The 13,965-nt window shown below is 52.1% G+C and overlaps 1 protein-coding gene across 1 annotated transcript; it reads right to left on the bottom strand.

Annotated features, from left to right (window-relative positions):
• Window positions 1–11,319: 11,319 nt before the first annotated feature.
• MRGPRD (MAS related GPR family member D) lies at window positions 11,320–12,573 on the bottom strand. The gene has a single exon (XM_001101665.4). It carries the CDS (start codon window positions 12,453–12,455, stop codon window positions 11,442–11,444), a length of 1,014 nt encoding a protein of 337 aa, XP_001101665.3. The 5' UTR covers window positions 12,456–12,573; the 3' UTR covers window positions 11,320–11,441.
• Window positions 12,574–13,965: the final 1,392 nt, after the last annotated feature.

Below are 13,965 nucleotides of genomic sequence, written 5' to 3'. Positions count from 1 at the left end.
GAGGGGTCGGGGGGCAGGGTGGGGGCAGGGTGGGGGGCTGGGGCCGGGGTAGGGGCAAGGTGGGGGGCTGGGGCAAGGTGAGGGCAGGGTGGGGTGCTGTGGCAGGGTGGGGGCTGAAAGCAGGGCGGGGGTATGGTGGGGGGTCTGGGGGCGGGATGGGGGCCTGGGATGGGGTGGGGTGGGGCCGGATGGGGGGGCTGGGGTGGGATGGGGGCAGGGTGGGGGGACTGGGGGTGGGGTAGGGGAAGGTGGGGGTGGCGTATCCCGAGGTCCTGCTTTGCTGCCTCTTCCAGATGGCCCATTTTGTTTACAAGCTGGAGGAGCTGCCTGCCTGGTGGAGGGCCAGCCTTGAGTCACTTTTGGAGCCCCTGGCACTCCACTGCTGTCCCAGATCCATGCGGAAGCCAAAGGGCCGCAAAGGCAAGGGTGACCTGACAGCCACTGCGTGTGCCAAGTGTGTGGAGAGCCGTCCGACCCCACACGAGGGAGCGCCATTCCTACTCCATCAAGCATGTGTTAAAGGCCTGCTGTACGCATGCTCTGTGCAGGGTGCTGGGGGCCCACTGGGGTTAGGGTGTGTCTCCTGTCTCCTGAGGGGGCCACTGAGCCAGTGGGCTGATGGTAACCTGGGTGAGGTGTGCCCACCACAGCTGCCCTGTTCCTGGTCTGCAGGCCTCTGGGTGAACAGGGATGGCAGAGACCTGTGGTGCCGATGGATCCCATGGCCCCTGAGTGTCCCTTCGCTATCAACTTCCCCCACCTCCTGGCCGGGTCTCCTAGATCTGGACCTGTCTCCCCGGCTGCCATTCAAGGCCGGGAGAAGCAGCTGGTACAGCTTTGCTCGTTGCCCGCAGCCCCCCACAGGCCTCTCCACATGCCCCCTGTCCAGGGCCATCTGTTCTGCTCAGATGGCTGAGCACACACTGCCAGCTCTGGACTCTTCACCCACGCTGCTATTCAGTGGCTACATGTATAGGAAGGCCCTGCAGACCATTGGAATAGGGACCATCTCTGTACTGGGTGATAACCAGCCCTTCCCCGAGTGCCCTGAATCCCCTTCCCATGGCCCTCGTTGCCCCAGCCTCTTCCCCAGGACCCCTGGGCCTCCCTTTCAGTGACTCGGAAACTAAAGGGTGAGCACCTGGCACAGCAGGGCCCCAGCAGCTGCCCAAGGCCGTGGGTGTCTGTGCCGGCTGCTCAGTCCCTGTGCCTTGCTGGTGGTTAGAATTTTCATGTGGCCAGGCCTGCATAGCTCATTCTCCTCACTGGGTCCTGCTGTCATCCACCTCCGTGCCTGGTCTACACTAACTACCTGCCAGTTAAGTGACCGCTGGACGCTGGGGTCAGGAAAAGCAGGGAGCCAGGGGCAGGGCTGTACATGGCTGGCCATAGCCTCAGGCCTGGGAGGAGGCAGGGGTGGGTGGCTCAGGGCTGGGGTTTCAGAGGCACTGCTCAGGTTTAACTCCTGAGCTCAAGCAATCCACCTGCCTCGGCCTCCCAAAGTGCTAGGATTACAGGCGTGAACCACCGCGCCCGGTCAGAATGTCTATCTCTTTAAACCAAGGAGACTGTAGGACTTTGTTATGGCAACCCCAGGCAACGAATACAGTGCCCTGATTTCTAAAATCTTTTGTGGCAAAAGGTTCTCTGCGGATGTGATTGAGTAAAGGATCCTGAGCTGGGAGGTGATCTGGGTGGGCCCTGCATGTAATCACAGCGTCCTTATAAGGGGAAGCAGGAGGGTCAATGTCAAAGAAGTGGTGATAGAGTGGAGGTTGGAAGGATGCAGAGCCCTGAGCCAAGGAACAGGGGCTGCCTCTAGAAGCTGGGAAACACAGGGAAGTGGGTTCCCTCCTACAGCCTCTGGAAGGAGCACGACCTTTGACTGTAGCCCCAAAGACCCACTTGAGACCTCTGACCTCCAGAACTGTAAGATGAAAAATTGTGTTGGTCGGGTGCGGTGACTCACGCCTGTAATCCCAGCACTTCGGGAGGCCGAGGTGGGTGGATCACCTGAGGTCAGAAGTTCAAGACCAGCCTGACCAACATGGTGAAACCCCATCTCTACTAAATATACAAAAATTAGTCGGACGTGGTCGGCGGGGGCACTTGTAATCCCAGCTACTCAGGAGGCTGAGAGAGGAGAATTGCTTGAACCCGGGAGGCAGAGGTTGCAGTGAGCCAAGATCGCACCACTGCACTCCAGCCTGGGCAACAGTGCAAGACTGTCTCAAAAAAAAAAAAAAAAGAAATTGTGTTTTTCTTAGCCACTAAGCATGTCATCAATTTGTTCCAATAGCCACAGGAAATGAATAAAGGGCTCGAAGTCCTGATGTCACGGGCTGGCTGGTGGTGGAGAATCTTGAAGTCTGTGAATGTGAGTTCTCACGGCCCTGGCCCGCAGCTGGAGAAGGGCAGGCACGGGAGAGCAGGGAGCATGCTGGCACCAGGTGGCAGAAAAGGGAAGAGCCAGGACTCTAGATACTGAGATACTGGCAGTCCAGGTGCTTGGAGACTGATATGATTTGGATCTGTGTCCCTGCCTAAATCTCATGTTGAACTGTAATCCCCACTGTAGGACGTGCAGCCTGGTGGAAGGTGATTGGATCCTGGGGGTGGATTTCCCCCGTGGTGCTGTTCTCGTGATAGGGTTCTCATGGAATCGGGTTGACAGTGTGAGGCACCGCCCCTGTCTCTCTCTTCCTCCTGCTCCCACCATATGAGATGTACCTGCTCCCCCTTCGCCTTCCACCTTGACTGTGTTTCTGGAGGCCTCCGCAGAGGCTGAGACACGCCGCCACGCTTCCTGTGCAGCCTGCAGAACCGTGAGCCAGTTCAACCTTCTTCTTTATCAATTACCCAGTCCCAGGTGTTTCTTTTTCTTTTTTCCTTTTTCTTTTCTTTCTTTCTTTTCTTTTTTTTTTTTTTTTGAGACACTGCCTGGGCTCTCTTATTACCCAGGGTAGAGTGTGGTGGTGCCATGATCACAGTTCACTGCAACCTCCACCTCCCAGGCTCAAGCCATCCTTCTGCCTCAGCCTCCTGAGTAGCTGGGACTACAGGTGCACGCCACCACACTTGGCTAATTTAAAACAATTTTTTTTTTTTTTTGGTAGAGATGAGGTTTTACCATATTGTCCAGGTTGGGGTTGAACTCTGGAGCTCAAGTGATCCACCTGCCTTGGCCTCCCAAAGTGCTGGGATTACAGGCGTGAGCCACTGTGCCCCACCGGGTATTCCTTTATAGCAGTGTGAGGATGAACTAATACAGAGACTGACGTGCTTCAGTCAACCCCAGACACTGTAGGGAAATATGGTTATGTTTCCTGCACAGAACAATTTGCTCTTCCTCTGTGGAGACGTCTTGGGTTTCCCTTATCTTTGGGTTCCAGGTGGGGTTCTGTGGGTTGACATTTGGCCCAGGCCAGCCACAGCATAGTATACCTCCTGACCGAGGTCATTGTTTCAGGAATGGGCACGTGGCTCCAGCTGGGCTGATTGTCATCGCTCCTGACCCACCCTTTTCTGGGGTTTTGAAGAAGTGTTGGGCTCTCAGCTGGAGAAGAAAGGACCACTAGGTCTTGCTGGTGGCATGCTTGCCCTCACAGGCTGGAACCAGCCTGAAAAGGACTTAACAAAGGAAGCCAAAGCTGGGAGCTGGGGAGAGCCAGGCTGCTGATCACACCAGGATCCAGCCATGCCTGATGTAAGATCACAACAGGATCCAGCCATGCCTGAGGCAGGATCACACCAGGATCCAGCTATGTCTGATGTGAGATCACACCAGGATCCAGCCATGCCTGACACAAGACCATGCCGTGGATGTTCTAACTGTTGGTGCCATAACCTCTGAGAAGGAGCGTGCTTAATGTAGGTTACATGATTTCCATCTCTCAAAACTGATTCCTAGCTGATGGGGAAACTGCGACCTGGGAGTGGGGTGTTGCATACGGCAAACTAATGTGTAGGATTGGTGGGGTCTGCATGGGGTGTGGAGGGGGACAGTGAGCTTCTTCTCAGTGCCCAGCTGCGCCATTTGTGATGCTAGCGGGAAGGTGGTGAGTTGTTGTACAAGTTCTACTTTGTGTAAACTCTGATGTTGTGCTCAGACTGTGTGTGTCTACTGAGGAAGGCCTGACATGCGTTTGCTGGGACTGCTATTACAAAGCCACAGGCCAGGAGGCTTACACAACAGACATTGATTTTCCCACAGTCCTGGAGCGTGGAGGTCTGAGATCAAGGAGTCAGCAGGGCTGGTTCCTCCTGAGGCCTCTCTCCTTGGCTGGCAGATTCTGCTACCTTCTCCCTGCATCACAAAGTTGTCCTTCTGTGTGTGTGTGTGTGTCCTCATCTCCACTTCTTATAAGGACACCAGTTGATATCGTTTGGCTGTGTAGCCACCAAATCTCATTTTGAATTGTAGTTCCCATAAGGAGAAACCCGGTAGGAGGTAAATGAATCATGGGGGTGGTTACGCTCATGCTGTTCTCATGATAGTGTGTGAGTACTCGTGTGATCTGATGGTTTTATAAGGGGCTTCCCCTTTTGCTTGGCACAAACTTCTCTCACCTGCCACCGTGTAAGACGTGCCTGTTTTGCCTCCCACGATTGTAAGTTTCCTGAGGCCTCCCTAGCCATGCAGAACTGTGAGTCAATCAAACCTCTTTTCTTTATAAATTACCCAATCTGGGGTATGTATTCATAGCAACATGAAAACAGACTAATACACCAGTCATGGGAGATTAGGGTCTACCCTAATGACCTCATGTTAACTTAATCACCTTCTTAAATAATGTAGGGGGTCCCATCCAACAAAATCAGTATTCTGGGGGCTGAAGTACCTGAAAATGGGAATAACTGATCTGTGCAGAGAGGTCCCTTCCACCAGGGATTAGCAATTCAAGGAGGTTGAGAGTTGTCGTTGTTAGTTCCTGCTGCTATAACAAAATACCTTACACCTGGTACTTATACTTATGAAGAGTAGAAATTTCTTTCTAGGCAAGAGGATTGCTTGAGCCCAGGGCTTTAAGATCAGCCTGGGAAATGTACCAAGATACCATCTCTACAAAAAAAAAAAAAAAAAATAGCTAGGTGTGGTGGCTTGCACCTGTAGTCCCGGCTACTCAGGCTGAGGCAGGAGGATCACTTGAGCCCAAGGGTTCAAGTCTGCTGTGAGCTATGATTGTGCCACTGCACTCCAGCTTGGGCAACAGAGTAAGACTCTGTCTCAAAAAAAAAAAAAGTAAGAAAGAAAAAAAAAAAGAAATTTATTTCTCTTGGTTCTGGAGGCTAGGAAGTCCAAGATCAAAGTGCCAGCAGACTTGGTATCTGGTGAAGGCCCAGTCTTGCCTTCATAGTGGCACCTCTTCCTATGTCCTCACATGGCTGAAGGGCAAAAGGGGCTGGCCAGTTTCCCCGATCCCTTTCAAAAGGGCACCAATCACCTCCTAAAGTCCTCACCTTTTAATACTATCACACTGGTGATTAAATTTCAACGTATGAATTTTGAAGGGACACATACATTCAAACTATAGCAAGAGTCAAGTGGCCTAAACTTGTAGGCATCGATGAATGCCCCACTCCACGCTGAAGTCCCAGCAAAGGCAGGGGTCCTGCCAGCCAACCTGAGAAAGTCCCTCCAGGGCACGCTTCCTGCCTGAGAAGCTGGATGTCATCCCAACTGTGAGAGCCATCTGTCCCCTCAGCTGTGACCTGGGGATGGGGGCAGCAGATGAGCCCTGTTGGGGAAATAGAAATTAAGCCCTAAGGAACACACTGACTCGTAAACACAAAAGTAGCAGATTTTATCAGTGAGCAGCAACAGCAAACAACAGCCCAGCCCAGAATGTGGGGAGGTAGCCCCACATGGCTACAAAGCTAGAGTGGATATCTGTTTCTATGGAATGAAAGCTACAGTTGGCTGTTATTCCAGCTTCTGTTGGTAGTTACACTGACGCAGTGTGATGTCCTGATTTTCCTACCTCTTTTATCAGTTCCTCCCGTGGCTGTCCTGGCAGTGCCCCTATAGTCACATTTTTTTGACATTCTTCAGGAGGACTAAATTCAGTTCAGTTCCCTACAGTGTCCCCCCACCCCACAAATATTGCACGACTCACAGGGCCAGGTTGCAGACCAGGAAGAGCTGGGGAAAACTGGAGGAACATCTTGGCCCTGGTGCCAATTGAAGGACCGTGACTCTGCAAGGCCTTGGCTTTGATTGTTGGAGTTGACGGAACACACATATTCCACAAGACAGCCATGCTTTAAAGAGAGCTGGAGGCCAGCCAGATCCCAAACCTGGCCAGCCAATGGTCATGACGCCCATGGCCCCGATGTTGTTCGGCGGGGATTGTGACCTCACTTCTGGCTTCACATGAGTTTAACATGCTCCAGACTTGGACAACCACCCTATTCCACCCCATTGGCTCCATAATTCATTTTGGGAAAAGTACATCAGTTTCTAGGCCAAGAAGCCTCAATTGCAATGTATCCAACAAGAGTCGGTCGCAGGAGTTTTCTGGGAAATACTGTGGAAAAGGAACTCTCCTCCTTCTGGAGCCACGGAGCTGGTGGGACGGAAAGAAGTCTGCACAGTGGGAACCCATTATGCCAACAAAGGGGGAGTGCCTGCCTGAGAAAAAGGTCACAGTGGAGAGCAGAACTGATGGAGAGAGAGAAATAGGTTCCTGATGACACTGTTAGATCACCTGGATCGGCCCATGCCTGAAGCCATGATATTTTGGAGCTTTTAGTTACTGAAGCAAATACATTCCTTTCCCTTTGATCCAGTTTGACCTCAGTTTCATTCACTTGCTGCCCAAAACATCTCCACTTATGCAGTTACCCAAATGACAATAATGTGTATCTGGGTTCCTTGGCTGAGACAGCTATAATCAGCCCTGTCTGACTTAAGGAAAAAATAAAAAGAAAGATAGACATTCATTGGAAGCCTGTGAAGGAGCTGCTGAATTGACTGGTGCCTAGAGAACAGGCTGGAGAAGTACAGGAGCTACTCAAGGGCCAGACGTGGCCAAGGCGCCTTCCCTCGTTGGGTTACTTGTGTCAGACTTCAGTTCTCTCGGAGTGTAGGTGTCAGTGGGCAGCCCTAGGCCATGTATTGGTTCCCCGTGGCTGCCATAACAAATACCAGAAACTTGGTGGCTTAACACAACTGGAATTCATTCTGTCACAGTGCTGGAGGCCAGAAGTCTGAGATGAAAGTAGGGTCAGGCTGGCTCCCTCTGGATGCTCGAGGGGAGGATCCACTCTTTGCCCCTCTCCCAGCTTCTGGTGGCTCCTGCAACCCTGGCATTCCTTGCCTTGTAGCTGCTTCTCTCCAGCCTCTGCCTCCTTCATCAGGCAGTGTTCTCCTTTCTATCTGTGTCTGTTCGCCTGGCTTTCTGATAAGGACACCTGTCATGTTGGATTGGGGCCTTCACTACTCCATATGACCTCATCCTGTCTAAGTACATCTGCAAAGACCCTATTTCCAAATCAGGCCACATTCTGAGATTCTGGTGAGTGCGGCATTTTGGGATACACCCTTTCACCCAGTGCAGGCCACGCCCATCCCCTGGTTGGATGAGATGATGAGGGTTTTCAGCAAGGGGTTCCTTACACTTCCAGGGCACAAGGTACTGGATTTACCGGCTCATCAAGACAGGGTGGCCGTTCCCACCAAGGGTGCTCTGGTCGCTTTAGAAAGGGGATTGGACGTTGGACCCACCGCAGGCAACAGGGCCATCTGTACACGTCCTTTCTCTAGTGCATGCATTTCCAAAATATCCCTCTTGCCATGGCCGGAGCATCTGAGAACATCCTGGTGCATCCTTTGCCGTGTATGTCCCCAGTCGCTGGGGGACAGCGTCCTCTGGGTCCTCTGTGGATGTGGTGAGGGGGAGAGTGCCTGCCGTGGGAGATTCACCTGTTTTTTTCTGGTGTATTTGAGTTCTTCTCTCTACATTCTATGCGGTGGGCTTTCCGTCATCTGACTTCCCTGGCCTGGGTGAGTTTCAGATCTGTGCTAACCAGATTCTTAGGCCACATCCAACCCTGTGGGCCTGGCCGTGGGACGCAGGGGCTCTGTACACGCACACATATGACGCATTCCATTCAATCTTCAATAACGGACGCCCTCCCCTGTTAAGCGCTCCCAAAATGTCATTCCCACAGAAATCACCCAGATGTTGAACAACAGAGTATGAAATTCCTGCGTTCCTCTCCAGCCACCCTGGGTCAGGCTGGGATCTGATCCAAGGTAAGGATGACTGTGAGGGTGGGGCGGGGGGAATCTTGTTTCCTGTAACGCAGCTCCCTGGAGAGGGCAGCAGCTGTTCTAGGAAGGCTGGGACCGCCGCCTCAGATCAGGGAGGACGACGTCCTTCAGGCACAGGAAGCCCCTGGGTGGTTGGGGTCAGGATCTGTCCTGTGTCTTCCGGGAATTTCCGAATATCTCCTTTTCCGTGGATGGATGTGCAGCCTCTTACAAGGAATGCCTGGCTCCTGGTGAGTGCTCAGAAGTGTTTGTGGAATGAATAACAGACCCATGAAGCTGTGAGTTCCATGGGCGTCTGATCTAGCAAACTGCAGAGGGGCACCGTGAGCTGCTTTACCCGAATCAATCAGCGTCCAGGCTACAAAAACAGGCAGAGGAGGTGGTTCCTGGGAGCCGTTCCTACCTAACCAACTCTGTCTTGCTTCGAACCTTTAAGCTGTCCTTGTTCATTCCTGGGCACAGGCCCAAGTAACTTTGAGAAGGAATTCAGTTCAGGGTTTGACTCTGAAACAAAATTGATAAATGTGGTATGTGTTCTGATTACACACCCTGTATTAGCAAGGATCTTGCTAACAGGGGAGACCTGCTCTGAGCAGGCACCGGTGAGAACAGAACCCCCCACTTAGAATTGTACATCTGGGGATCGGAGGATTCTTCTATAAGCTAGCTTCTGATTCTGTACATTTCAAATCTTATTTCTTCTGTTACCCACTACTCCACATACTTCCTACCCTGGGGCGCTAGCAATTGCCTAACCACACATGGAGGTGATCGGAAACCACATAAATACACCTCACTAAGCCCAAACTGCACGGACCCCCAACTCCTCTTCCACTCAACCCCACCCCCCAAATACCTGTGCGCACACCAGTGCCATCTGACCTAAAGTGGAATGTGATGGAGGTACCAGAGTAGAAGGTCTCATGAATATATCATTTTATAAGTTTTATCGAAACATAACATCATCATGTGAACAATTCCTAGGGCTCCTCCCCTTGCAAATGAGGGGCCTTGTGGTAGCCACTGACTGCTAAGAAGCAAGATGGTCCGCCTACCAACCGTCGGCTTCAGACTGGGCCACCTTGTGGCTGCCCAGGTTGCAGAAGGATCGTGAAGCATGGGGTTTGTAGTCAGAAGATGTGGGTTGTCACGGTGGCTCAAGCCTGTAATCCCAGCACTTTGGGAGGCCGAGGCGGATGGATCACGAGGTCAGGAGATCGAGACCATCCTGGCGAACACGGTGAAACCCCATCTCTACTGAAAATACAAAAATATTAGCTGGGCGTGGTGGCGGGCGCCTGTAGTCCCAACCACATGGGAGGCTGAGGCAGGAGAATGGCGTGAACCCAGGAGGCGGAGCTTGCAGTGAACCGACATTGCGCCACTGCACTCCAGCCTGGAGACAGAGCAAGACTCTGTCTCAAAAAAAAAAAAAAAAAAAAAAGATGTGGGTTGGATCCTGGAGAAAACATGGGCTGTAAAGCATCAGTGACTCTTACTGGCTAAATAAGCACTTGTTAAGTGTGTGTGGCATGCGAGGCCAGTGCTGGCACCAAGCGCTCTGCTAAATGCTGGAATGACTGATAAAGAACCGCCACTCTGCCTTGCATACCTCTCTGGGACATGCAGACCCGGGGGCCTGAGCTCTAGGTGGGAAAGCACATGGCCCAGGAAATGAAAGCACTCAGAGGTGACTTCTCCTGCGAGGGCTGCACAGCCCCCAGCCCAGGGTAGTGAACACCCAGGGAGACCCCAGGAAGGGGAGTCCTGTCCAGGTGTATAGTCTTCGAGTCCTCAGGACAGCATCGCCTGCCACGGCACAGAACCGTAGGCTGTGAGAGTTGATTCCAGGGTGTATTTTATAGCTTACTGATGAGCCGTCCTCTCCTGTCTCAGGATCTGACCTGTGCCCTGGCTGGTTCAAAGGTTCCATCTTTTGGGAGGAGACTGAGATTTGCTTCAGAAAGATGCCAAGAGAAAGAACAAGATCATTTTCACCTTCTGACCTGAAAAACAGGATGAGGCAGCTGGGTGCCAGGCTTGCAGGCCAGGCTGTGGTCTGGAGACAGGATCTTTCCACTCCCTGTCTTTCCTCCTCCCTCACCTCTTTAAGTCCGGGACTGACTCTGCAGGGACCTCCTGTCTTGCAGCCCCTCCCTGCAAGCCCTGAGCCTCGAGGCCGGATGCTGGGTGGTAGGAAAGGGCTGTGATGTATGGAAAGTACAGGGAACATCGGCCTTGTTCTGGACCCTGGGGACTGTGGGAAGGAAAAGGGGAGGGAGGAGAGTGGAGCTGGCTGATGTGTGTCCCAGATGTTCCCTCTTTGGGCCTTTGGGCAAAGTGAGGGGGCCCTGGGAGGGACGGTCAGTCAGGTACGAGACTCTGGCTCTGGGGGACAGTGCCTGGCAGGCTGTCCTCCACTGCCTGGGGCACTGTCCCATCAGCGTCTGCTGGAGTGACTGCCAGTGAACCCAGGCAGAGGCTCTTCCCTTCCCAGTGCAGCCTGGAGGAAAGCGAACAGGCCTGCCCTGGGTGCAAGGGGTGACAGGGTAAGGCAACTTAACAGCAAATGCCAGGGGTCAAGGGCTGGCCAGGGGTCAGAGGGACAGTGGGGCAGAGTCTCATGGCCCACAGCCAGCGAGATCTGGGTCAGCGATGGCAGCACTGTTTACTTGCAGACTGCAGGCACACCTGGGGAAAGGTGCATGGGGGTACTGCCTTGGTGGCCATTTGGTGCCACCCAAGGACCAGCATAGGGCCAAAGATCCCCCGGGTCACCCGCCCCTGCACAAAGATGCTGTCTTAGGCAGTGAAGGTGGTTGGGAGAAAACTTTCATATTCAAATGAGATGCCTGTTATCCACCCATAGATAACCAGCTTAAAGCTGGGTAGGGCTAAAAGCTAGTATTTTCCCCCAACCAGATGATCTGCTACAACCAAATAAATTGCACCTTCCCGCAGGGTTGCATTGTGAGATTCAGGACACAGGTGGTGTGGGGAGCTTTGACATGCAGGGAAGTGACCCCCACACGCAGTTGCAAAGTCCTTGGGGCTCCCCCAAGAAGGCTGGCCAGGCACTTGGCAAGGATGAGGCGGGAGGCAGCTCACGGCTCGGGAATCTCCAGGACACAGGCTCGCACAGATGGGAAGCACCTGTGGGTGGCTCTCAAGCCCCCATCTCATTGGTGCCCGTGGTGGGCGTCTCCCCACCTTCCAGCTCGGGCTCCTCACGAAGCGCCCGTTGGAGCACAGTCCCCAGCGACCCCTGCAGCCTGCGACTTCTCCGGCTGCCCACCAGGAAGTAGATGAGGGGGTTAGCGCTGCTGCTCATGGACGAGGAGAGGCGTGACAAGTTGAAGTACAGGACCTTCGTGTCAGGCGGCAGGTTCAACCAGTACAGCACGAACCAGTAGAAGCCCAGGGGCAGGGAACAGATGAGGAACACCAGGACAGAGGCCAGGACCACCACGAACAGCCGAGTAGGCTGCCGCCGCCACTGCTGGGAGCTTCTCCGCACCCGGACAAAGAGGGTCAGGCTGGACAGAGTCATCACTGGGGTTAAGACCCCCATGATGAGGGCAGCCTGGACCATGTCCACCCGGAAGCACCGGTCTTTATTGAATTTCAGGAACTTGCTGCAGAAGCAAGAGGTCAACCCATTTGTCAGGAGACACAGCATCCAGAGCAGGGCGCACACCCAGGCTGACAGGTGCCTGGGCCGGTGACACTTGAACCAGATAGGGAAGAGGACGGAGAGACAGCGCTGGGTGCTGATGGCTGTCAGCAGGCTCAGGCCCACTGTGTAGGCAAAGTACTTCAGTCTCTTCATCAGCTCGTGGACCTTGTCAGTGGTACTGACCAGGGGCTGGGTTTCCAGGCTGAGCATGGCAGCCATGCTGAAGACAAAGAGGAGGTCAGCTACCGCCAGGTTGAGGATATAGATGGAGAAGGGAGTCCTGCGCATTCGAAATCCCAGCAGCCAGATCACCATGCTGTTGCCTGCCATCCCGCACAGGCAGGTGAACATGGCCAGGGAGCTCAGCACCAGGCAGGCCGCATGCACCACGCTCCCTCTCGAATGGTTTAGGGCCAACTCAGCGGTCCCACTGCTATTCAAAGTCTGGTTCATCCCTACAAGAGGAAGATGCACCAATGTGAAATTCTGTGTTGCTGGGACCATGGGGGAATCCCTGGGAGCCCCTCGAATTTCCAGCTTCAGAGCTCTACCCTCCAGATTCTTTATGCAACAGACCGTGGCTGGGAGGCGTAACCTTCCCTCCCTCCTGTGACTCACTCAGCCCAGACCTGCCTCCAGGGTCACCTTTATACCTACAAAACTGTTATAGATGTCCGTTACCAGTTTAAAAAATTCTCCTCTATCTTGATTTGAATTATTTTTTAAATCATGGAGATGTATTGACTTTTATCAAATGCTTTTTCTACATCTATTATAGAAAAGTCATTATTATCAATAGACGTAGAAAAAATATTTGATAGAAACATTTGATATCATTTTTTTCCTCCTGTAATTGTCAAACCCTCTGAGTTAACTAAAAAAAAAAATGACCTTGGGCTGGGTGTGGTGGTGCATGCCTGTAACCCCAGCCCTTTGGGAGGCTTGCTTGAGGCCAGGAGTTTGAGATCAGCCTGGGCAACATAGCAAGATCCCATCTCTACAATTTTTTTTTTTTAAATTAGCCGGGCATGGTGGCACACACCTGTGTCAGCTACCTGAAAGGCCGAGGTGTGAGGATCGCTTGAGCCGGGCACATTGAGGTTGTAGTGAGCCATGGTCCCACCACTGCATACCAGCCTGGAAGATAGAGCAAGACCCTGTCTCTTAAAAAACAAATTAGGCCTGGGGCAAAGAGTAGAATTAACTACACTCCTTAATTTAAGATGCACCATGAGCATCAGCCTGTTAAAAACCCTCCATTTATTCAAGTTTCCTTCCCCATCCCATCTTAGCTGCCTTTTTCCTCCCACCACTTGCATCCATTCCAACCTGTTTCACACAAGTCCTTGGATACCTCAATGTCTTTCAAGATGGAGTGGTTGCCCATTGTGTTTTAAATTTACATAAATGTTGTGATTTAGAATTAATGATGGGTTTTGTTTTTTTTTAATTTTTCACTTGACGATATGTTTGTAGGATATATCCAGGGGGCTGTATGCAAAAGTTGTGGTTTAAAATGTCATCATGCACACTGATCTGTTATCCATTCCTTACTGTGGATCCTCAGCTTGCTTCAAAATTCCCATTATCACCAAAACACTGTGTTGAACATCCTCATGCATGTGCCCATTGGACTTGACTCAGGATTTTTCTGGGATACATTCTTGGAGGAGGATTGCTCGGTCATAGAACATATACACATTTAGTTTCACTAAATGTTGCCTGGTAATTCTTTTTCTGAATGGCTGCTTCAGGTTTCACCTGTACCAGCAGAATAGGAATGTTCACATTTTCCCATTCTCTCACCAACACTTGGTGTTATTTGTTTTTCTAACTTTTGCCAATCTGATGGTTGCAAAGTGATATACTATAGATGTTTTAACCTGCATTTCTCTGATTACAGTGAGTTTGAGCATCAATTCATATATCTGTTAGCCATTTGGAGTTCCCCTTCTTCAAATTGCCTGTTCACACCTGTTGTCCATTTTTCAATTGGGTTTCCTTTCTTTTCCTT

The sequence above is a fragment of the Macaca mulatta genome, chromosome 14 (genome assembly GCF_049350105.2).
Source record: "Macaca mulatta isolate MMU2019108-1 chromosome 14, T2T-MMU8v2.0, whole genome shotgun sequence".
Lineage (NCBI taxonomy): Eukaryota > Metazoa > Chordata > Mammalia > Primates > Cercopithecidae > Macaca > Macaca mulatta.
This window is presented reverse-complemented; position numbering and strand designations above follow the sequence as displayed.

What these genes read in the sequence shown, in the direction of transcription:
- MRGPRD (XM_001101665.4), bottom strand. Translation starts at nt 12,455, where the DNA reads ATGGTCCCAGCAACACAGAATTTCACATTGGTGCATCTTCCTCTTGTA.